General features: G+C 46.0%; 11 protein-coding genes across 11 annotated transcripts, besides 31 other annotated features; all 11 read right to left on the bottom strand.

Annotated features, from left to right (window-relative positions):
* Positions 1-12197: a sequence feature (heterozygous, Esmeraldo-like haplotype).
* Positions 116-156: a sequence feature (T-rich).
* Positions 466-491: a sequence feature (GC_rich).
* Positions 589-636: a microsatellite.
* Positions 666-685: a microsatellite.
* Positions 757-783: a microsatellite.
* Positions 859-1656, bottom strand: Tc00.1047053510877.190 (hypothetical protein, conserved; the record flags this gene model as incomplete). Its single annotated transcript, XM_811318.1, has 1 exon — positions 859-1656. One exon carries the CDS (start codon positions 1654-1656, stop codon positions 859-861), a length of 798 nt encoding a protein of 265 aa, XP_816411.1.
* Positions 1126-1149: a microsatellite.
* Positions 1681-1709: a microsatellite.
* Positions 1736-1782: a microsatellite.
* Positions 1860-1891: a microsatellite.
* Positions 2007-2061: a sequence feature (CT-rich).
* Positions 2110-4164, bottom strand: Tc00.1047053510877.180 (glycosylphosphatidylinositol (GPI) anchor, putative; the record flags this gene model as incomplete). Its single annotated transcript, XM_811317.1, has 1 exon — positions 2110-4164. One exon carries the CDS (start codon positions 4162-4164, stop codon positions 2110-2112), a length of 2055 nt encoding a protein of 684 aa, XP_816410.1.
* Positions 4198-4234: a microsatellite.
* Positions 4313-4349: a sequence feature (AT_rich).
* Positions 4529-4565: a sequence feature (AT_rich).
* Positions 4649-4682: a sequence feature (AT_rich).
* Positions 4796-4817: a sequence feature (AT_rich).
* Positions 5012-6670, bottom strand: Tc00.1047053510877.170 (hypothetical protein, conserved; the record flags this gene model as incomplete). Its single annotated transcript, XM_811316.1, has 1 exon — positions 5012-6670. The coding sequence occupies one exon, from the start codon at positions 6668-6670 to the stop codon at positions 5012-5014; it is 1659 nt and encodes a 552-aa protein (XP_816409.1).
* Positions 6637-6674: a microsatellite.
* Positions 6848-6868: a microsatellite.
* Positions 7281-7326: a sequence feature (T-rich).
* On the bottom strand, positions 7641-8813 carry Tc00.1047053510877.160 (hypothetical protein, conserved; the record flags this gene model as incomplete). The annotated part of the gene is made up of 1 exon (XM_811315.1): positions 7641-8813. The coding sequence occupies one exon, from the start codon at positions 8811-8813 to the stop codon at positions 7641-7643; it is 1173 nt and encodes a 390-aa protein (XP_816408.1).
* Positions 8778-8810: a microsatellite.
* Positions 8946-8965: a microsatellite.
* Tc00.1047053510877.150 (hypothetical protein, conserved) lies at positions 9059-9880 on the bottom strand (the record flags this gene model as incomplete). The annotated part of the gene is made up of 1 exon (XM_811314.1): positions 9059-9880. The coding sequence occupies one exon, from the start codon at positions 9878-9880 to the stop codon at positions 9059-9061; it is 822 nt and encodes a 273-aa protein (XP_816407.1).
* Positions 10046-10067: a sequence feature (AT_rich).
* Positions 10412-12364, bottom strand: Tc00.1047053510877.140 (hypothetical protein, conserved; the record flags this gene model as incomplete). Its single annotated transcript, XM_811313.1, has 1 exon — positions 10412-12364. One exon carries the CDS (start codon positions 12362-12364, stop codon positions 10412-10414), a length of 1953 nt encoding a protein of 650 aa, XP_816406.1.
* Positions 12198-12817: a sequence feature (areas merged during assembly that could not be assigned to a particular haplotype. This can correspond to areas where the two haplotypes were merged or to regions with more than two copies in the genome that were merged during assembly.).
* Tc00.1047053510877.130 (hypothetical protein, conserved) lies at positions 12554-14017 on the bottom strand (the record flags this gene model as incomplete). The annotated part of the gene is made up of 1 exon (XM_811312.1): positions 12554-14017. The coding sequence occupies one exon, from the start codon at positions 14015-14017 to the stop codon at positions 12554-12556; it is 1464 nt and encodes a 487-aa protein (XP_816405.1).
* Positions 12818-18894: a sequence feature (areas merged during assembly that could not be assigned to a particular haplotype. This can correspond to areas where the two haplotypes were merged or to regions with more than two copies in the genome that were merged during assembly.).
* Positions 14373-16208, bottom strand: Tc00.1047053510877.120 (NADPH-dependent FMN/FAD containing oxidoreductase, putative; the record flags this gene model as incomplete). The annotated part of the gene is made up of 1 exon (XM_811311.1): positions 14373-16208. The coding sequence occupies one exon, from the start codon at positions 16206-16208 to the stop codon at positions 14373-14375; it is 1836 nt and encodes a 611-aa protein (XP_816404.1).
* Positions 16362-16399: a microsatellite.
* Positions 16547-19039, bottom strand: Tc00.1047053510877.110 (hypothetical protein, conserved; the record flags this gene model as incomplete). Its single annotated transcript, XM_811310.1, has 1 exon — positions 16547-19039. One exon carries the CDS (start codon positions 19037-19039, stop codon positions 16547-16549), a length of 2493 nt encoding a protein of 830 aa, XP_816403.1.
* Positions 18895-19031: a sequence feature (areas merged during assembly that could not be assigned to a particular haplotype. This can correspond to areas where the two haplotypes were merged or to regions with more than two copies in the genome that were merged during assembly.).
* Positions 19032-23344: part of a sequence feature (areas merged during assembly that could not be assigned to a particular haplotype. This can correspond to areas where the two haplotypes were merged or to regions with more than two copies in the genome that were merged during assembly.) that runs on past the window's edge.
* Positions 19072-19096: a sequence feature (AT_rich).
* Positions 19197-19260: a sequence feature (T-rich).
* On the bottom strand, positions 19564-20493 carry Tc00.1047053510877.100 (hypothetical protein, conserved; the record flags this gene model as incomplete). Its single annotated transcript, XM_811309.1, has 1 exon — positions 19564-20493. The coding sequence occupies one exon, from the start codon at positions 20491-20493 to the stop codon at positions 19564-19566; it is 930 nt and encodes a 309-aa protein (XP_816402.1).
* Positions 20935-20968: a microsatellite.
* On the bottom strand, positions 21371-23272 carry Tc00.1047053510877.90 (hypothetical protein, conserved; the record flags this gene model as incomplete). The annotated part of the gene is made up of 1 exon (XM_811308.1): positions 21371-23272. One exon carries the CDS (start codon positions 23270-23272, stop codon positions 21371-21373), a length of 1902 nt encoding a protein of 633 aa, XP_816401.1.
* Positions 23199-23243: a sequence feature (T-rich).

Genomic DNA, 23344 nt, shown 5'->3' with positions numbered 1-23344 from the left:
GTAATTAGATATATATATATGATATATACATATACATGCCTCACGCAGAATTGTTGGAAGATGGTAAATACAACAAGAAATAATAAACAAGTTGAGCACACGCACACACACACACAAAAAAAAAAAGCAGAAAGAAGAAAGAAAAAAGAAAAAAAAGATCTTGGTAGGTGAACCACTACGAATTCAATTCCCGCCCCCTTTTGTTGTCGTTGTTGTTGTTTTTGTGTTGCCCGTTCACGTCGTCATTCATTTACATTGAAGCACCAGACACACCCACATGCGCAGACGCAACGTACCTGGTCACAGACTCCTAGCATTGCCACCACTCCCTTCAGTTCCATGCCGCGTTGCACGCACCTCGATCGTAGCACAAAGTATCACGTGTATGTATGTGCACATTGACACAAAAATATGCATGTGTACCCCTTCTCGTCTCCAAAGAGAAGAGAAGAGAAAATAAAAACACGGCGCCCGCCCCCCCCCCCCCCCCCAACACACATACACACCCAACAGTTTCCTCATCCCATTCCACAACGCCCACTTTTTCCACGCGCCCAGAGAGCAGCGAAAACACCACCGCAGCAAACCAAAAAAAAAAAAAAAAAACATCAAAAAGAAAATAGAAAAAAAAAAAAACACCCAATAAAAAGAACAACAACAACTAAAAATAAATAAATAAATAAATGCAGCGTCCACTCATCCACATTCCGTTTCTATCACTCCCTTTCTGTTTTTTTTTTTTTTTTTTATGTTCATTTCTATTTTATTTTATTTTATTTTATTGAATTCACAACCGCCAGGAATAGAAGAAAAAAAAAAAAATGTTTCGTAGCCGCCCCGTTGCACTTATCCCTTCCCTTATTGAGAATGTTCGTTACCATTAAGCCACACAGTCATGGGACGTCCGTTCACGTATACGCGCTTGCACCGGACATGCGTTACTGAAGTAGATGTTGTCGTTGTCGCTGCTGCCGCAGAAGAACCAGAATTATTTGTGTGAGGTGATTGGTGCAAAGCATTGGTACGGGTATTCGGAATCTCCAGACGCCTTGCTGTGGCGTGGGTTGACGACAATGTCGACTCCGTGCTGATGGGATTGGTGCTCATAACAGTGGGTGTTGTAGGAGCAGTAGCAGCAGCAGCAGCAGCCCTGACGAATGGTGGGGAGCGATAAGCGGATTGTTTGATTGTGCTGCTTCGAGGAGCAGGTGGAAAAACACCCTTCTTCATAGGACCCTGCAAAGCACTGCAGCTGTTTTTCGCCACCGTTGCCATCATGCGTGGCTCGTTGGATGTCGACATCAACGTATTGAGGCCTTTCGTGTCTTCGTCCTTGTACGACATCAGAAATCTCACCTCCGCGGAAAGGGGAGACGTGGGGACGCAGGGAGAACCGTCCGCCGATGTACGCGTGTACGGGTTATTGGTATGTTTTATCGGGAAGACAAATCTCTGGGGTTCTGACGTGGCATATGTCGTTTCCTTCACAATTCCCGCCGATGCTACAGCGTTGACGCTCTTTACCGTTGTGAAATGGGGCGCACCGTTTTGAATATTGTCCGAGTTGTGGATAGCGCTCGTACAATCCATGAGTGGGGAAGAAAAGGAAGCAGCGGCACCGCCCCTCGGGTAGACGTACGAGTCCAGAGACAACATGACTTATTTCTTTAGATGGCTTAATTTTTTTTTTTTCCTTTTTTTTTTCTTTTACTGCAGTCAGTTGAAATATGTTCGTTAACAAAAACAACAATAAAAACAATAAAATAATAATAATAATAATAACACCCCCACAAAATATATAAATTACATACACGCATGCACAGAAACACAACAACACCAAACACACACAATAAAGAAAGATTATTATTATTGTTATTATTGCTATTATTATCAGAGACAAAAACAACAACCAACAAAAATATGTAAACATATCATTAAGTGAGAGTCAAAACCCAATTCGCCTTCAACATCCTCGTCCTCATCGTCCATTTACATCGCATACACGCAGGGAAAAAGAAAAAAAGAAAGAAAAAAAAGGGGAAATTGTGTGAAAGAGAGAAATATTCTCCCGTATACCAGCGAGATCCTACGGGGAAATACGCCCCGTCGCTATTTTTTTTGCTTCTTTTCTTCAACGTCAATCGAGCGGTTTCGTGTGGATCCTTCTTCACCGAAGTCTTGTCCTTCCTTTCTGTCAAACATCATTCGTGTGATACGACTTACACCGGCCGTCAAAACCCCAGAGAAGAACACACCCAGTGAGATGACATTGAACACCATCGCCGGATCAGGGGCAGGGATGGTGGTGCCAGCAACATTGCTACATCGAAGCCAATAGTAGCAGAAACAAGGAGAGCCAATTTCACTCCGAGAATGATTCCGAAAAAGGGAGTCCGTGAGGCGCTCTAATGATGCCTGGTGATCAATTTGCATTGAGGCAAAAGAAGCACATTGAGAAGCCAGGCAACGGTCAGACCAACGATTATTCCCATTATTATTGGCGGAATGAAAGCCGGCAAATTTTTTAAGTTCAGTTTTTTCAAAGCGTCGACCAACGCGAATGACTGGCTGTGGGAGAATTCGATGGCTGTTCGCATCATGAGGCATGTCTTTCAGTGCAGCCCAACCAAACCTAAATGGAAATTCACAAACAACAAAACCATACGGAGCTGTGCCGTTGTTATTGTTACTTCTATGAAGCAAGTTTACATGAGTTTCCGTAAGTACAGTTTTCAATAATACCAAAAGAGCATTGGCATTGTCGTCAAAAAACGCGTTCTCTAACATTGTCGATCCGTCTGGGCCCGAGTGCATTTCATAAAGAGATGGACGAATCACATGGAGAGGGAAAATAAGCAACGAATCCAATGTATCCCCCACCCTCAATCCATTCCATCGGTCCGGTTCGTGGTGCCCATCGGCACTTATTGTGTTCGTTCTTCTCATCGGTGGATGTATAACCAGTCGATATGTTCCGCGGTCGTGTCCCACGCTGGAGATGTAATAATGAGCTGTGGGTGCCAGCTCCGAGCTGAAGCTTCGCTTCTCGCTCTTCAAGGCCTCTTTGTCTCCAGAGACGCCCTCAACATGAGAGGAAGACGGCAGTGATCGTATGGCGTCCTGAAGTTTTTTATTCACATCGGACCCATAAAAGAAGATGAGACGATCGGAATATGTGGGAAGCGACCGTTTCCAATGATTTGCAAGTAAATCAAAGTCGCCCTTTCGAGCAACAAACGCCATGCGAAAAAGTAGTTGGATCTCCGTCTCTTCATTCATGTTTTCCGCTGGCATTTCCGACTGTGACACGCCAAAATTAAAGTGATGGAAAGAAGAGGAAAAAAAATCCTGCATTGTGACCAACCCTGCCCGGAAGATGCCCTTTGGAATTTTTTCCTCAACACCTTTTCCGCTGCGTCCTCCGCTAAGAATGGCGCTAACGTGTTGTGTGCACACCGTATCACGTTGGGCGAGATGATAAGAGCACCAATGACGGTTCCCCAAACCCGCAGCAGCACCAACACGGCCAGTGACTGGGTGAAGTACACCGACAGGACGTATATTCCGCGGTGTCACCCTAGACCAACTCAACGGTGAGGACAATAGCGAGGAAACAAGCTGCGCCAACCACTGATGATGACCTTGCGCCTCAACATCGAGACTGACGGAATTATTAGCAACATAGCCGTCCGTTCCTTCCTGCCCCGTCCACCCACAGGCGGAAAGAGCAGAAAAATAACACACGGTATGATGTGAGAGATCATAAATGAGTTTTCTCGTGCTTTCACTGATAGAGGAATTGGTGTCGTGGAGTGTCACGCTCCAGTCGGGGCGCCATGACCCTCCGCAGCCCGACCACTCTAGCGACTCAAATCGACGACGACGCAGGACGTGTACCCAAAAGGGATCCAAGTCTTCATTAAAAGTCAGATGCTCGTCATTGTCTTCAGCTGAGCCACGAGGCAACCACAGAGAAGTTGTTTCAGTCACAGAAACAAGGGTCGGCTCCTCGCCCACGTCGCCCAAACCCTCGGTAAGTGGCTGAAGATGAATGGTGTATTTTTTCTCCGTCCGCGGCACAGTGGAAGCATGCGCGTAGATCACCACCGGGCACAGAAGAAACACAAGAAAGACGCACAACAAAACAGAAAAACGAAATGGCATTACTCCCTACGGAGAGACCCTGCCCCTATTTCCTTCTTTTCTTTTCTTTTCTTTTTTTTTTTTTTCTTTTTTGCTCCTCTCGTATCGGTGTGGCTCTAGAAAAAATTGAAAGGGGTTTAACAGTTAACCTGCCCTTTTTTCTACCAAGAAATAAAAAATAAAATTAAAATTAAAAAAAAAAAAATGGAGGGAAATTACAGGCCGCAGGAAAATAAATAAATGACGCACCATAAACGCATAAACAAAACCACAAAAAAAGTTCTTCAGGTGCGTCCATGCGGAGCCATAAATTTTTATCGCATTGATCCTCAAAGCACTCACTGCAGTAAGAAAAAGACGCTCACAAAAATACGAAGCTGAAAAGAAAAAAAAAAAAAATTAATAATAAATAAATAATAAAACCACATAAGCACCATCCTAACATTCTTAGCTTTCTCCCAGTTTTCCCCTTCTTTTTTTGTTTGTTCTGTTTTGTTTCTGAAAGAATTATATAAAATATATTATTATTATTATTAATAGCGATGCGGCGGGGGGGAAAGAGAGAGAGAGACGGGGTTATTTATTCTAATGGCAAATATAAAAACGTAAATAAAGACGCATCGCAAACAATAAGAGAACTACGACAGGAATGAAAAAAAAAAAAAAAATTTAAACCTCACGTGATGGAGTGAAGCACAAAGGACGCGCCACAACAAAACCCAGAAAAAAAAAAAAAAAAAGACTACTTGTAAAGGGGGAGAAAAAAAGAAAATCGCTCGATCATTCAACTGCAATATCACCAAGAATCCCACGTAATCATGGTGCAATCTTGTGATTTTAAATCTATTACCGGCACTCCCTTTCAGTCCTAGGCAACTATTATTTGTTCTCCTTCTTGTATATCCATGTTTTGCACCACAACATCGTCGTCACTGGACGAAACTGGGCTGCTCTGTATTGTTTTATGCACATGTGTCATTTCATTATCCTCGGACATTGGGTCTTCCTTCGAGGCTTTTGCTGCTGCCACAGTGTCATTCTTTACCGTACAAGGAAGAAGCATCGTGCATGCCGTGAGGTGGAAACCAAAAGTCACAATAAATGCCGCACCATAACCCAGTTTATCTGCCACGTAACCACCCACGAGAGCCGTACCAGACCACGATGCAGTCTGAATGGACTCTACAGCACTCCACATACCCCGACGCTTTTCTGATACAAAATCCATGATAAGGGCTCTACTCAGAGCAAGAGTAGAGTTCATAAGGCTCATTCGCAGTACGTATGCAATGCACATAAGCCATTTGGGCCCCACACTAGTCCCTCGTGCAAGGGCCATGTACAACAAGATAAAAGTTCCCACTAGTTTTGGGAGAAAAATTGCCCGCGCTCTTCCAATCTTACTTCCCAAGCGGGAATTCACGATGGCAAGCAGAGAAATTAATAAGGCAATCAGGAGACCAAGTGTTGATAATCCCATTGGTGAAATAAAGTAAATATTCATCATAAAAAGCGGAAAGTACTGTGTCGTCATGCCACTTCCCACGGTAACGACCAAATCGGCCAAGGCAACCACGTAAGGGTACTTTTCCAAAGGAATCGTGATAAGCGTCAGAAAGCCTCTTTTTTTATTTCTTTCCTCCACGCTGCTTTCAAGCTGAGACGTATTGGGGAATTGCCTATCCGCCTTTGGCTTCGTGGTCTCTGGGGTTCCTGGAACGGAGGCAGCAACAACTTCTGCGGTGCAAACATAAATTTCTTCGTCAATATGTGGGGAACGTGACTCCTCCTTTTCGTACTCCCCTGGCGCATCCATCTCACTCGCTTCTACTGTGCAGGCATTATCCGGATTGCCGTCTGCGTTACTTGGAAGCGGCCTAAAGAAGGCCAAAAACACCTGTATCGAGGTAACATGCAACACAATCCCGGCTGTAATGACCCAGCGTAACACGTCAACACGCCAGGCATTTCCAAAAAGGGCAAAAAGAATGAGAGTAATCACAAGACCCCCAACAGGACCCGATGACTCAAAGCTGAATTTGACGCCGTATACACGATCCCGCTCACCATGTTTGATACACTGCGCAAAAACAGATTCAACCGACGTAATACTCACACCCAAGTATGAGCCGTAGAGGACCTGGGCAACAATCAAAATGTAAACATTGGAAATCCATACGGAGACAAGATTAAAAAGCAATGAAAACGTACCAAAACGCAGTGCAAGAATTAATGTGGGTGACGGACCAAGCACTTTATCCGACAAATGACCCCCCAATATGGCACAGAGCATCTGAGATGTGCCATTCAAAGCCGACATAAATCCAACATACAGGTTACTGTTACCAAAAACCTGGTAGATGAGAGGAGTCCAAGCATTTCTCATCCAGATCGATGTGGCCAGGCTGTTCATAAATACATAGAATATGATAAGCCCAAGGGGAGTACGCAGATAATCCCTCAGTTCGTTGTATTTCGCTCCAAGCATCATTTTTGTTGTTGTTGCTGTTGTTGTTGTCGCTGTCATTGTTTTCTTCTCCCTTCCCGTGGCGCGCAAACTCCCCCACAATAAGGAGAAAAGATAATAATGAAAAGAATGTTTGATTACTTAAACCCTTCTAAAGGATGGCTATGGCGGGGTCTAAACTGAGAAAAAAAAAAAAGAATAAATCACTGCAGCACTAATCGGGTGATATCGCAAATGTTTTTTTTTTTTTTTTTTTTTGCTTCGTATACGCTTACCCTCTCTCTCTTTGTGTCGGTCCCTTCTTTGCGCGCCTATTCGATTGCCTTGGAAAATAACCCTAGCCAAACAAAGCCGTGCGTGAGATTCAGTCAAGCCGACACAAAGGGATGAAAAGAAGGGGCAGATATACCAGACAAGTGCCGGCAATAACAAGTGAAGGATCCAAGAAACAGAGAACACAGAATCATTTGCACACATAAATAAATAAAAATAAGAATTACGGGGGGAGAAAAACGAAAAAAAAAAAAAAAAGGGTACATGCCCCGACGAGAAAATGGGATGCGTGTCACTCATTCAGCGATTAAAAATACCCCCCCCCCCCCCACTGGCAACGAAAACAAATGACCCCTTCCCCTTCCCACACACACACACACAGAGAGAGAGAGAGACCAAAGAAGAAAAAAAAAAGTATGTAAAAAAAAAGAAAAAAATCAAAAGTCAGTAGTACACAAAAATCAATTCTGGATACAGGCAAAACAAACAAACAAACAGTAAGATCAACACGATGTGTTCATGTAAATCGGTAGAACGGGAACTCTCTCTCTATTGCAAGAGCCACCCTGACACAGACACCTCCTCGCTCATTCTACGATGCAGAAAAACAACGATAATAATACCAAAGTAAAAATAAAATCTCTCCGTGCATCAATTGAAAAGAGCAAAAATCCTAAATCACCATCTTTGCCCCCCTCCCCCCCACAACCTCTTATTTATTTTTTTTTGTCCTCCCCTGATTTTTCTTTTTTTTTTTTTACATTACCGGCATCAAAACAGAACCAATCTTACTAAAGAAATCAGTAACTATACGCCACGCGACGTAAGACTTCTTGCACAGTAATTTTACAGCCACTATTTTTTCCTCATCTTTAGAGGAACTAAAACGCCATTGGAGAATGTTATCTGCTCCCATATAATTCGCGTTCAAGTTAACAGCGGATCCCTTAATCACACCCGGTCTCACCATACGTTTCTGGACCGCCGGATGGCCATCGCCACCATCAATCACTTCAACAAGATTTGCTAAAGGCAAATAGCATCGCATAGTAGAACTCCGCGATTTTGTGTACCAGCAAAGCACCGGTTCAGCCTCACCTCCATGCACCTTGAAATCAAGAAACTTGATCATAAAAAAACGTTCGTGCGGGGCGTCATGGGAAACAAATTTCAACATGGAGGTTCCATTACATACGCAGTTTTCAAAAGCAATAATCACTTCCGTGGGAATTGCCGGTGAACTGACTCCGCGACGACGTGCCACATCATTGACAAGTGCAATAAGAGGTAAACTGGGTTGGACCTGCGAGAAGGAGTTGGAAGAAGCGGAGGACCATGTGACACCAGGCTGAGAACGTCTGCGGGCACCAAAAGTTGAGTCGCGGCTTTGATCCTCGTCAGTTGGCACTGTAATCCAGCGGCAATTTGGTCTGCAATTATTCCCACCTTTCCCCCTTTCATTTTTGGGATTTTTCCTAAATGGCGAAAAGGAATGCGTAAATGACGACGGAAGACGATCATCGTCACTCACAACATCTCTACATCTCTCCGACCGCCTTTCAGGGAATGAACGGCTGGGGTTTAAGTCCCCTTCACGACGGAGGCTGCAGTAATACGTCGGATTACGGGCAGCATGCGTCGAATCCACCACCTTCTTTTTGAAGTTGAATGCCTGCTGATGCCCTTCCAAGTTATACTCAGTTTTCTTCCCGTCATTCAGTAAACGGTCGCGATTCAATGACATTTCCCGGAAGCGATCTGAGAGATAATCCACATTTGGTGATCGAGCCATTGGTGGTGGAAGTGTGTTATGCCGCACGCAGGTATCCTGATAAGTTTTTTTAACCCAACGAGCAAACACACTGACACACACAACAACAACAACAAAAAGCGGAAATAAAGAAATAAAAAAAAAAAAAAAAAAGAACATCGGACTTTACAATCATCAATTCACAGTTGAGAGAAACGACACAACAGGCGATAGCATAAACCTCCTCCAGCCACAAAATATAAGACAGAATAAAAAAACGCATTCGTATTCTTATTTATTTTATTTTCACTCTTTTTTTTTTTTTTTTTTTTCGTGAATGTTCCTTTCTGTCTTTGATTTAGAACTTGTTACTATTAAAAATGATTACAATGCAGTTACATCGGTTTTATCTCCTGTTGCAATACTCAGTGTCGCCTCTGTTCAGCCTCCGGAAGGGCGCGCACAATGCGCATAACCGTGTTTTTAAATCGCGCCACACCCTTTGTCTTCTTAAGGCAGCGCTCAGCCTGTTCGTGATCTTCAAAAGTAATAAAGGCAAAACCCCTGTAGTTTCCAGTTGCATTATCCCTGGGAAGAAATAATTTTTCAATTTTGTATTCATTAGTGTCAAAGATGTTGTAGAGCTCTTCCCTTGTAATGTCATCCGAGATGTTTGTAATGCGAAGACGGCGATCCGTGTCTTCTTTGCGCTGTGCCGAGCTCTTTTCTCCCCTGGCAGCGGCCCATGTACGCTCCTTTGGCTGATCTGTCTGTGTGGTTTCCTCCAGCGCAGCCTTCTCTTGCTCTTCCTTGATTTTTGCAAAGCGGGCCAAGCGAGGGTCGGTGACCTCAATCTTCATACGTTCCACCTCGTTCATAAGACGTACTATTTCATCACGCGCCACGCGTTCAAATGGGTCAATTTCGCCCAGCTCTAACACAATGGGAGGATCTCGGGAAACAAGGTCTTGGTTGTTGTCCCCACTCTTACCAAATCGTTTCCATTTGGCACGAATATCTACAACTGTGACTGGGCGGTCCACATGGTAGGTGCGGACTTTCTTCACGATTTCGTACCGCTTGTTCTCGCTGTCGGTCACGGTCTCAATAACAGTCTTGGCATTCTCCCAGGCCAGCTTATCGTCATTTGCTGCAGCGGCATCCGCCCCACCCTCAAAGGAGGCCGATATTTCGTCAGCAAAACCGTCCTCAAGCGTGGGATCAAAATCATCCGCCCACGCCGCCATTTCCAGATAATTGTATGCACACACACACACGGGTAGAGAGAAATAGAGTAGAAGTTTATCTCGCTCTCTTCTGTTTACCCCCTTTTATGTTGTTTTCCTGGAAGAACTATTCCTCCCTGCAAAGAAAAAAACAACAACAACAACAAAATTCACACATGTGAATAGAAATAAATAAAAAATAAAAAAAGAAGGATGCGAAAGGAGGCATTCACTTTTCCCTATTAGGTACACAAATTTTGGGAAGGAACAAAAACCAGCTGCAATAAAATAAAGAGCGGTCACTCCAGGAAAAATCCCACGGGAGAAATAAAGAAAAAAAAAAAAATTCCATTCCCATTCAGCCCTGTACAGACAAACACACAGAAACACACAATGCATTCACCTACTTTCAGAGTTTCTTTTAGGAGCGTGTATGTGTCTACTCTCTGGAATTAAAAGAGGGAGTTGTTCCAGCCAAACGGAAGTGGTGAATGCCACCTTAATATTGTTCGCCTGTTGGTCATCTTCTCTATTCCTCAGTGCTCCTTTGTTTCAAAAACACCAACGCGGTTTCTCTCGCTCTAACTCTCTTTTTTTTCTCTCATAGACAGACGAGCGCCTCTCTCCACGCCGTTCATGTCCCCGAACGTTATGACTGGGAGGCATACGCCTTCCTTCACTCACAGGGAGGTCTGAATCTCTTTCTCCGTCATCGTATTTCCAATTCCCCCCCTCTTCGGTGCCAGACTGCGATTTCTCTTCCGTCTCACTCTCCTCGTACTTATACAGCCACGAGATGTCACGGTAGGTTGGCCGAGGAGCAACAGAGGTCTGGTATTCCTCGGGTGAATGTCGCCGCGGCAAAAGCCAAGGCATTTCAGACTGTCGGCCATAGAATGCCTTTCCGTTCTCTGACTCGTTCGATTTTGGGGTGCCATGCGTCAAGTTTTCCCTCTCATTCAAAGACTTTCGGTGCGGAACAGCCCTCGAACGAATTCCCCCACTGGAAGCTGCGGTCGCAGCACGTTCCGGAGTAGCGGCGCGGCCATTATCATCCTGTGAAGCTGAAAAGGTATGAGTAGGAGCACCATGAAGAAAAGAGTGACCGTGTTCCGAGCGGTAGAGTGTATACTCATCTTCTCCAGCATGTGGAAGTGATGATCGGCGTCGTCCTTTGCTCTTCAATTCATTCCCAAGAGCCGATTGGGTGGAAACGCTTTTCTTTACAGGCGCATGGCTCCGAAAGCTCTGGTTAAGACGCTCAACCTCTAATGCCAATTTTTTATATTCTCTACTTAGTTCTTTTAGGCTCGTCAACTCGTTGTTTGCGTTTTTCTGTGGAACCTTTTCCATTTTTTGTTGTTGTTGCTGAAAGGCGAGAACAGAGCCGTAGTACTGTGCATAGTACATCATCCATGCGTAGTAAGTGCGGTACCACTCCATCTGTTGGTATCTTGACATCTGGCTCCAATCCGCTCCTCTTGACGGTGGTGCTGGCGATGCACCTGGCGACAAATGCTGAAAGGAGGGAGCAGCCGTCGGGGTAGTCGCCGGTGGCGCAGTACGGTAACGACTATTACCGGTGAGATTTGTATCCACGTTGTTGTTGGTGTTGTTCGCGGTGGTCGCAGCCGTTGTGGGAAAAGGAGGAGCTGGTGGAACTCCCATGGGCCGTCCAGGGTCATTTATACGAGATGCGGGCAGCCAGCTTGAGGAATCGATGCCGGTGGGCTGAGAATTTTCCTCAACATGCGTTTCATCGCGTTTCTGTGACTCCTCGCGGACCAGCACGTCCTCAACATCTCGAAGCAAATTAATAACATCGGTGGCATCTGGCTCGCTCCTTTCATGCGCCAGCCAATCCAGACGATGCAGAACGCTCTCCTCCGGCAATCTTGCCGGAGATTTCGTCGCCGAGTACGTTTCCCACCGCCTAGGCGAATAACGCGTATCGGGAGGAGAGTCTAACGTTCCACTTGGTGGCGGTGATTTCGTCTCCGCCTCAAATTCCACATGCGAAACGCCAACGCCGCCACGTGGGAGCCCCAAATTCTCCAGTTTCCTCGCATATTCCGCCCAGTAATCGGGAGCCTGCCCGCGAAACTCCCCGTTAGATTCATCTCGCCCCCTCAAAGCGTATTTGTCGCCTGTCCCGCCGCCGGTAAACCGCGCCATGCGGTCATGATACTTGTCATGGAATGCCAGTTGCTCCTCGGCAGAACGCGAGTGGCCGTGGAACAAAAGAGCTCTGTGCTGCATGGGTGGCGCAGCAGCACCCATAGACCGCATTCTCCCTCGTGCTTCAACGGGAAGGTAAAAGGGGAACAAGTGCGGAAGTGCGTGTAGGGCAAAGGCACCGAAACACAAGAAAAAAAAACCCAAACAACAAGTCTTCTTCCCCGTCAGCATCAACACACACAAAAAAAAAAAAAAAAACTTCAAACAAACAAGGCAAGGTTGCAGAGTTTGCCTTACATTTCTTTTTTTTTTTTTTTTTTGCGACATCAAAGATGGGAAACAAACCTACACCCACTTACCACACAAGCACATACAAATGCATTTTAGACGCCAAACATGATCTCTTAAAAGGACTAAACCAAATCAACAACAACAACAACAAAAAGAATAACGCTGCTTAGTCCCAGCCAAGAAAGAAATAAAAAAAAAAACGCAGGGATCTTCTTTGCATGCGCTCTAGCTCTTCACTGGGGCCCACATTTTCACGGTGTTATCAGCACTGTAAGTGGCAATGATGGGCTTACTGTCTGCATGGTGAACTGCGGCACCGACAACGCGTTCCCGGTGACCTTCAAGTTTTTCTACTAATATGGCTCCACCCTCTTCTGTGACATCATAAATGCAAGCTGTGTTCTCTGCACCAGGGGTCACCAAAAGATCACATTCCGTCAATCGGCGTGACTGTGGATCATTTTCCCGCTCGCCATCATCAAAAAAAGCAGACACGTTTGTCTTCTTCCTCACACCCTTCCAAAATGCCGCCTTAACGGTAAATCCACGAGTTGGAACTCCTCCAACAATATTTCGAAGTGAAATGGCATCACTGGAGGATGCGTTTAGACTGGCCCCTCGGTACAACCGTACCATATTGTCGGCAGACACCACCAGGAGCCGCCTGGAGTCATCCCTATTATGATAGTAACCAAGATACGTAATGGCGCTCCGCGACGGCTCATTCTCAATCATAGAAACACGTGGAACAGACACTGCAGGAGATTCCTCAACCGATGCCGATGAATTTACCGGCACGCTACTCGTTGTTTTCCCTTCTTCCATCGAAGGTGTCGAGGAGAGAGCAAGGCCAATCTTACGCAGATCCCATACGGATATGGTACCATTGTTGTGTCCGGTAATCAGATTTGCCCTGTAACTATTAAATGCCAAAGCATTGGCTCGCACATCGTGTTCCCATGATATGGGCTTTTGAACCCGCAGGTCCAGTATGGAGGTGCGTCTCTTTGAATCCGTACATGCAAATACAAAAGCCTTGTCCAATGGGACCGCCGCCAAAACAAACCCACTCGCTGTAAATTGGTAACTGGGCGCCAGACTGCCGCTTGCCTGACGAGTGTCCCACACCTTGACAGTGTTGTCAAACGATGCGGACAGGAGGTCTCCACTTCCCTCAAACCATGCCACGTCCGCAATGTTTTGTTCATGTCCTTTAATGTCGCACAACTTCTCCCCTGTCAAAAAATCCTGTAAAATAAGATGACAGTCAAGCCCACCCGTGGCGAGGATGGGCCGGTCGCCTGGAGCAAAGGCCGCGCACTGAACGGGCCTCGTATGCTCCCGAAGCTCACGACGAAGTTGAAAGCGGCGGTTAGAAGAGTTTTGCTTCGTTACATTTTCATATCCAAGATCGTTTGCATCGATGACTTCCGATGTTGTGTCAATCAAGTCACGGCGAGAGACGGCCGCACGTAACTCGCGAATACCTACAGGGGTCTCCAAGGTGATACCCTTCGTTGCCAACTTGTTGACCGCAATGTCAAGCAGGGCGCTCAGGTGGTACAGCTGCTTCCGAAGGGTGCGATTTTCGTGACAAGCCTCCGTCAACTGCTTCTGAAGTTGCATGTTTTCATGCCTGACGGTTGCCACAAGTTGGGCAGAGGAGGACGCGGCCAAATTATCACCCATCGCCTTGCGCTCACGCCGCGCCTACAGCCCCTCAGAAGCATGAGAATTAACAAGAGAAACCACACATCAAAAGGGGGGTCGGGGAATAAACAAGAAAAAGCGGGAGTCAAAGAATAACATCTTGCACGGAACAACAGTGGGGAATATATATATATAATAGAATCACGCACGTTAAATTAAAAATAAAAGATGTGAAATAATAACAATGACACACACAGACACAGATACACAAAAACAAACAAAAAAAAGAAACAATAGCCTTGTTTGTAAATATAGGTATGTATGCGAATTTCTGTGAAATAAGGCGTTAGGCGGCCGTTAAATCCCTTGACAAAAGGCCAAACTCTCAGTCGCATCACGCCGACCACGAGTCCACCATGTACCGACCTTGTTTCCGGAGCTGTTTCATGTACTCTTGACCTCGCAATTCGTTCCCACAACAACAACACTGAGTGCCAATTTCGTCAAATGTCATTGCCACATCTTTGGGCATCGGGGTGGAATTGCCACACACGTAAATATAAGCCCCTTCGTCCAGCAACTTTGCCACACGCCTTGCATGACGACCAAGCTGGTGTTGCACGTAAAATTTTTTATCCCCATCCCTAGAAAAAGCCGGCAACACCGTTAGTTTTTTTAAGCGATCCTTACTCAGCTCGCTCCATTCATTCGAGTAGATGTAGTCCTTCCCCTCGTGGCGACAACCAAAAACAAGAAGCAAAGGAACATCGCTCCAGATGCTTCCCGCAGCCGCACATTCACGGATAAGAGAACGCAGAGGTGCAATGCCGGTCCCTGTGCCCACGCAGATCAACGGAACCGGCTTGGAAGGCAGGGGCAGGGAGCCACGCCAAAGAAAACATGTGAAAAAATCCCCAGGCACGGCGGCGGCTAGATAAGAGCTATAAACCCCTTTGCGGCTGCGCTTTAGGGGTGTTTGCCACGACAACTGGGCAACCGTGAGATGAATCTCTGAAACATCAAAAGTGGGCGAAGAAGAGATGGAAAAAATACGTGGGCGCATCGGAGGCATGAAGCTAAGTAAAAAAGAAAGCGGTGGTCGAACGAGTCGAAAGTCGGATAAAACCTCCACGACATTTCTTTTTTCTCGATGAGAGTATGACATAAAATCATCTAAATGATCCGACGAAGCCAACTCAAATAGACGTTCTCGGACTTCTTCGTCATCCCCTGCAAAACGTGCCAACATGCTAAAGAAGGAGCGACTCGCCACAGCCTCTAAGTCGACATAATGCATCAAAAAGAATCGAAGTCTCATAGGACGTCCAAAAAAGGGCTGAGAACGCTGTTGAATAAGACCCTCCGAGATGTTCGGAGTCACACAAATCACCACATCGCCACTTAATTGCGTTTGCGCAAGAAAGCTGTCGATCACTGCATCACTATTGGCGCAGTAAATACCCAACGCATCACCCACCTCGAATGAAAGAGGGTCGCTTCGTTCCACAGCCCCTTCAAGGAAAGTAACTACCCGGGAAAATGCCATATGATGTATTGCTTGGAAATGATCCTTCGCCGTAAGGCGGACATTCTGCTTCACAACACAATTAAAAGTCTCCTCATTGTAAAGAGCCTTCTGGGAAATGGCATCGGATGCCACAGAGTCTTCAATAAACGAAACATTATACTTTGTGAGAAGAGGAAACTTAAAGAAGTCTTCAGTGATTTGGCCGGGTTCGTCCACATTTAACCGTCCCAACGCCCTCCAGAGCTGCACAATCCATGGAAAAAAGGCCTCATCATGTCCCTTGGCATCACTTTCGTCGCCAAGGCCTCGGTTGATGATCGGCTCACCCCCCAATTGCTTCATACGATTGTGAAGCATCTTGGCCATGTAGTTGAACTTTTGGTAGAGGGAATCACCTGCACCAAATACTGCAAAGCGCAACCCTTCCATAGATGGTGCTGTCGGTTCCAAAAGTCTCGACCACGAGACACGAATCGAATCTGGCGCCTCTCCCTGACTCGCATTGGAACAGATGATCACCAGTGGAGATGAATCCTTCCATGACTCCAGAAGAAATTCATCGGCAGGCAGGCAGCGACAGTGCTTAAACCCCCGCTTCAAGGCCAGCGAGGTAAGGGTAAACGCCAGATGCTCAGCACAGCCGCTCTGCGTCCCGTAGAGAACAGTCAGCACCTCTGCTCCCGCTTCAGCCCCCTCATGCATCGGAGTTCTACTCTCCCTTTAGTATTACTATTAATTCCTTCTTTTTCTTCAGCACAAACATGTAGAAAAAAAGAGAGAAAGAGGAAATTGAGGTGCAAAGGAGCGGCATATTGAAATCATCACACGGCACACAATAAAACCCACCTCCCTCCCAAAAAAAAAGAAAAAAAAAAAAAAAAAAAAAAAAAAAATAGTAAAAATTATTGAAACCTAATATAAAACAAAAAGAAAGGAGAAAATTTCCAACTTCATTCCGTTCCATTTCTAATCTTCTTTAGCACTTTTCTTTCCTCCTCTCTCCTTTGATGGTGTGTGTGTGTGTAGGGGGAGCATATTCGCTATAAAAACCGGAGTACTTTTTTTACCTCATGCAAAACCGTCGCGTTGCTTGTCAGTCGCGCGCGCATCTCATTATTTTTTCCAAAAAGGCGTGTAACAACGAGATGCATCTTTGTGTTCGCCTCTACAACACTTTGTGTGTATTCCTTGAGGATAAGTTCCTCCAGCTTCTTGCTGGAATCCAATGCAACTTCGTCTTTTGCTGCCGCCGCCGCTACCGTCAGTGTCAAACTGACAACTCGCTTCACAAGACTGCAGGTCTCTGAAAACTGCGCCTGCCAACTTTGACTAAAATCCAAAACCGCCTGCATCGTTGCAGCTTCGCTCAAAGCATCTGGCAGTGGACCTATAGATCGTTCCATTAGCCCATCATCTGTAAAGAAGGCGTTCCCCAATGTGGCCTCCGCCATTTGGACAAAGTCAAACAGATAGGCAAAGGTTCCGTTTGCCTTCGAGTCTTCATCGACAAAACGCACAACTTCATTGGAAAGGCGGCTCTCAATGCAGTTAACATGTGCAGGTGGTGCTGCGCATGGAAGTTGTTCCATTCCCACAACAGATTTTAAAGCGCCTGACAATCGTCGCCACGATGCTTGTATGTAAAAGTAATTGTTAAGAGCAAATATACGCTGCGCCAGTATGTTCTTATGCCGTTTTGCAAGCACTGAAATAAATTCCAGAACGTTCTCCAGTTCGCGATACAAGGCGTTTGAGACAGCCGGATCATACACCATGACATCCGCGCCATTTACCATGGATCCTTCAAGAGAAGCGGAGTTCAGTAACTCCAATTCCCCGGCAATTTGACTGAACCGCCGTACGATGGGGTGTACACCGAGTGTTGAGGCGTAATTCCGGTCCTCGAGCAGTTTGTTCAAACTCATTTTACTGCCATTTGGAACACGCTGAAAGGGTGACAGCTCTAATGACGTTAGGAACTGAGTTGATTTCAGATCATTCGCCATGACGCTATGCAGCGTGTCCGACAATGTTTTCTTGACCAACTCCATAACGCCGCTAAAAAGAAGAAGAGGCACTGGGTTACTTAAAAGACACAAATGCATTTTGGCAATGTCAACAATACGAAGACCGGCGAGAGCACTTTGACGGTCCGTCACAAGCGGCAGGTCCTCTCGAATGGTGTTGTAGGCAACATCGACTGCATTCCCCAACACGAGACGCACAAGTGTCTCTGTTCTCTCAAATTCGTCCTCTGTCGAAGAAGAAAAAAAAAACTGCCGGATAAACCAACATTCCGTGACGCAAAGGTTGGCAATAAGATGCACACAGCGTAGGAAATGCCATGACCAACAACCCACATTTTCCAGTGGAAGCGCCGCAGCCGCATCCAGAGAAAAGGATTCATCCCGAATCCTCATTGTACTCAATGCCGCGAGGGTGTCGTAAATTGTCGTTTCCCGTGTCTTGATGGGCCTTTCTGATTTCAGCATTCGACCAGCAAAAGTACGCATGTGTTGCGAGACACTTCGTTCGCGACGTGGAAAAGGCTGCACGGGAAATTTTATCTCCTGTGCTGCCACAGTGACGTGGTTTCCTTTTGGAGAAGCGACATCCCGATTGCACATTACATCATGCACATCATCCGCAGTTATGATGGTATCCATGCTGCTGGCATTCACCACACACAGCTCACCAAAATCGTGCAACACAGCACGAACATGACGAGCAAAAACTTCCGACATGCGCCTTGCGTAATCCTGAAAAATTGCCTCGGCAATGGGTTGATTGTAACTCTTCAAGAACCCAATGGCATTTCGACCCGTCTCCACCAAAGACTGCTGCTGGCCCTCGATGCTCGCCAAATCCTCCGCTTCCGTCAAAGCCAAAATCTTTTTGCCAAAATATCGCAGTAGCTTATCACCAGCTCGCATGGCAGCTGACTGTAAGCGCGGCCGTGTCTCCAAGTCCACAGCCGATCCCTCCAGCTCCTTGTTGGATGAAAAAAAAGATAACTTCTTCTCCAATTCTGAGATGTTTTCCAGGTACTTCTCATCGACGTCTTTCTGTGCAATGGCATCGCAAAAGGTATCACATTCCTGCAGGACCTTATACACCTCACTCAGCCTGCTGCTTCCCAGACGCCGATTGTTGATGCTACGTACAAGGGAAACGGTCTGCTGCTGCATTTTGACCATATCATCTGCCGAATCCGCTAAACGACGCTGAAAGGCAATAATTTCTTCCTCAAACTGCACCAACTTCTTCTCGCACTCCACAAACTCCATGTACAGGGAGCAGATATTCTCCGCCTCATCGACATGAGCCTGAATAAAATCCTCACGCAGAGCGGAAAGTTCCGCCTCGTGTCCCGCCAGAACACTATGCAGGTCCATCTCACCGTTGAGGTGCGTTGTAATGGCGTCCTGCTCGCCATCGGAGCTACACTGCATGAGTTCATCAATCTCGTCAAGGCGGAACATCATGCGTTCTGCTCCTTCAATCACCGACAAATGGCCATTGTCAAAATTCATTCGTTTCAACCGCTATTTTCCCCACACACGCGAAAAATAAATAAATAAAAAAAAAAAGAACGTGTCGACAATGAAGGGTGACTTCTCTATCTATTTTTTCTTCCCCCCTTTCACCTCTTCTCCTTCACTCTATTTGCAGCATACTAGCACAAGCAGTAAAAGAAAAAAAAAAGAAGCAAACAAATGACGAAAAAACAACAACAACAAAAAAAAAAAAAAAACGCAAAGAACATGGAAAAAATCTATAGATGAATTCAAACACAAAGTAACTAAATAACCAAAAGCAAGAAAAAAATACAAGTATAAAGAAAAAGAGGCAAAGAATTCAGGCCACAATGGTGCTTAATGGCAAATCCGCTGCGTTTCACAAAAACTCTCCAGGCGTTTCCAACATCACCCCTCTATTTGTCCTCTATCTCTCTCTTTTCCTTGATTCTCGTTCTTAGTGCGTGGCTCTCTTTGGAACCACTCCAGAGTGTGCAAGCGGACTGCAGCGGCAAGTGACTGCGCATCCGCCTCAGCGTTCAAAAAAAACTATTTTCACGACACTTCGAAATCCGTCCTGTAACCATGGCATTTGCACAATAGTAGTAAAACACCTCGTCCTGTTCACGGGAAGAAATGGGTGGCGCCGGTGGCGCGTTCTCCTCTAGTATCTGCACCTCCTTCGCCTCTACCGCCGTCCCTGCCACGGTTGCTGCTGCAGTTCTCATGGATTTGTGATCATCCTCTAATGCCGTCTCCGTCAGAGTACCCTTTGCGGCGGCACTGACTGTTGTATTTTCATCTGGTGGGCTGCCCAACCATCTCCTCTCCAGAGGCTGCCACTCCTTTCCTTTTGCTTGTTTTTTCGGTTCCATTGGAACCATCGCGGTACCGCCACTGGGAGGCACAGGCCACGCCTCTGCGGCAAGCGTACCCCCATTGGGCCGCAATGAAACTTGCAGGACGTCGTGCTCCAGTCGACTCTCAGAGCCCAATTCACAAAGAGAAGAAACAAGTCCGCTGCCACGGTCAACATGCACCCTCCGTCGTCGCTCAAAGATCTCCTCCGCAATCAACTGTCGACGAAGCTCCTGCGCCAACATAAGTGCATCTCTACGATTCTCCTCGTAACGCAAAAAATTACTATAGGCTTGCATCTTCTGTTGTGTGGAACCTGTAAGAATTCCCGACTCCTCGCATGCATTCAATGCGTCTTGGGCTCTGACACTCGTGGAAACACTCCGGTCAACCCAAGGTGCACCGCTCACAACCTGCTCGAAGTGCTGACGAAGAGAGAGCGACTCCAGCGAGGTGGCAGGATCGATGCCACACAATGCGCATGCACGTAAGGAACGGGGGGAATCCAGTCTTGGGGGATCCATGAGTGTCTCTTGATTGACTCGAGCCTCCGTCTTGCGTCTCCATTCATCTTGGCACTGCTCCAGGTTTTCCAGATGGATCAGCCCCATCACTCAAACGTCCACTTCACGCTTGTAATTAGAGAAACACACAAAAAGAAGAGACGTAAAAGTGACAATAACAAAAAAAATAAAAAGGACTCACGCTCCCCTGTTCTCCACCACAGGCAATAAGATGTATATGCATACAGAAACATAAAGAGAAAAAGCGAGCAAAGGAGAAATATAAACCCAAAGAGTCTTTTCTTGTGGTGATACACATGTTTCTCCTCGGAGACTCTTTTATCCTGCTGATTCAATAAGCAATGAGTTCCCACGTCTAGGATCCCATACTTTTCACTGCCTGCACTTCAGGTTTGCTGCATCTGTCACCCCCCTAAGCAATTTTTTTTCACCTCTTCTGTTATTGGTGTTTACAAGCAATTTTGCGTAACCCTTTTTCTTTCTTCCTTTCTTCGCTTCTCGCCGAACCGTCAATTTCGGTTGTGCCCGTTTTTTTTTTTTTTTTGTTTGTTTTTCTTTTTTTACTACTGCATCGTTTTTTCTCAAATAAATGCCCCCCCCCTCCCCGACAACAAGCAGCTGGTCCGGGCGCCGGTGGATGCCATTATTTCCTGTGCCAATAACCACAATCCCGTGAGGGAAAAATTGCTGGCTCCTGACTTCCCTCGACAACACGTAGCAATTGGCCCTGGCGTCACGATAAGGCGGCCGAGCTGTGTCTAGAAAAAGCAACAACAAGGAGAAGCGTACAACAACAACAACAAAAGTGCAAATCGGTACCGCAGATTGCCACACCATACGCGAAGGGTGTGGAAAAAAACGTCCATTGCAATTTTGCTCCCGTACCAAAAAAATCCCTTTTTTTCCTGTTTGTGTCCTCTGCTTGATACCCTTAATGAGGAAAAAACAGTGGATTTAATGGGAATCAACAGAAGCAAACTGACTTTTGGAACCTGCAAAAACCTGAAGATTGACCATCACTCAGCATAGACAATATTTTTTGGAAGGCCGCATGAGTGATCTGCATGAGGGTGCTGTCTTTCACGACTCGGCAGCTAAAGTTTGGAACATACGACTCCATTGTGAGAGCCTCTGCGGCGACAAGTGACCAACTTGGAAGCTCCAATCTGATCTCCTCCTTTCCAGCAAACACCTCCACTCTGCCAGTGATGATCAACGTAAAGGTATCGGAAGGTACACCACTGCGATAAAGCCAAACATTTGCCTTATCGTCCTGTTCAAGTCCACGTGCATCGGCGGGAGGACGAACCTTGTAAACGGTTCCGTGTATACTAATGGCTTGTGGTAAAAAGGAACTTACATCCCGCGCATAAAAATTAAGATCTGGAATAGATTCACATAGAAACAATGCAGATGCCTTGAGTTGGTTTGCACTTAGATTGACTCGGCGTGAGCACCTTGGGTTTAATCCTACTTGCCGTTTTGAAGTTAGTTGAGACCCAGCGAACGAGTGATGTGGATCAATGTCGTATTCATCAAATATTTCGCTGTGAATAAGTTCTTCAATCACATCCTCCATAGTGACAAGTCCCTTTACCTCGTAGTATGGATCCCCATAAGACCGTTGCTGTACTTCCTGGACCAAAGCTATATGAGACCTCCCTGTTTGGAAATATTTAAGCATCGATATAAGCTTCGTTTCTGAAGGAACAATATGACAACGCCGATTGTAGAATTTCACCAATAACAACACTGGCGTATTCTCTCTTGGGTCAATCATTAAAAGGTCTTTTGCAAAGAGAACGCCAATAATATTATTTTTGTTCCTCTGGTACACTGGGATACGACTATGACCGCGTTCGGATATGAGTTGAATCGTCTCCTCATTCAATGGCTCACTTGCTTCGAGCATAAGGACATCCGAAATGGGTGTCACAACATCCATTACTGTCTTCTCATGAAGCTCCATTGCGCCTACCATGAGATCCACCTCCCTTTCACCCAAACCCGACTCGGAACCGTGAGCAGCATGCATAAACATTAGCTTTTTGAGCTCATTGCGCTCGTATATTTGCCCAGGATCGGTTCCAATGAAATGGTCAAGGAAGATACTAAGCGGCTTGCACACGGGGTAAAAGAGCACTACAAATAGATTCACAAGATAAACACTTTTCGCTCCTACTTGCAAAGCATGAGCAGACATTAGAGCCTGTGGAATAACTTCCCCTCCAACGGTTGTCAAGGCCGTTGAAACAATAGTCGCTACCCATCCATGAATGTGAGAATCCGTGATTTGTGCAATCAGCGTGTTCACCATAACATTACCAAATATCAATGTGCACAAAAGCTGATTGCCCAGTCGACGTATCGGCAAAATTTTGCCAGCATACGTCTTGTCGGGCTCGGAGCCGCTGTCCGCGATGATTTCAAGAGACAGGGTGTCAAGGCCCATGATGGCAAGCGTCAAGCCGGCAAAAAGGGCAGCAAAAAGAAGAAGGATGGAATCCGCAAAAACCAAATAGGCCCACTGCACCTCGTCCATGTCATTTTCGTCCTTCCCCTTCGCTGCATCACCCGCCGCCGCCACCTCCACCCACTCTATTGCGTAGACAGACACAACTGCGGCAACAACTAAAAACGTCAATGCGTTCTTTTTTGGCCGCACCGGGACGCGTTCAGTCATTCTTAACAAATCTATAAAAATAAAGAAGACGCTGAAGTCTCCCCTTATCCTCTTTTTTTCTTTTTTTTCTTTTTTTTCCCCCATTAAAACGGCACGTGTTATAAACCACAAAAAGGGAATAATAATAAAAAAAAAAAAAGAAAAGAGTAAAAAATATCCGCCTCCATGAGGCTCTATTCCCATAAAGATTATGCACAATAGTGGGGATATGACAGTTTAGTCCAATGTTTCCCCAAAAAAAAAAAAACCGCTTTT

Source organism: Trypanosoma cruzi, genomic scaffold (assembly GCF_000209065.1).
Source record: "Trypanosoma cruzi strain CL Brener 1047053516931 genomic scaffold, whole genome shotgun sequence".
In the NCBI taxonomy this organism is placed as follows: Eukaryota; Euglenozoa; class Kinetoplastea; order Trypanosomatida; family Trypanosomatidae; genus Trypanosoma; species Trypanosoma cruzi.
The sequence above is the reverse complement of the archived record's forward strand: the minus strand, read 5'-3'. Positions and strand labels throughout refer to the sequence as shown.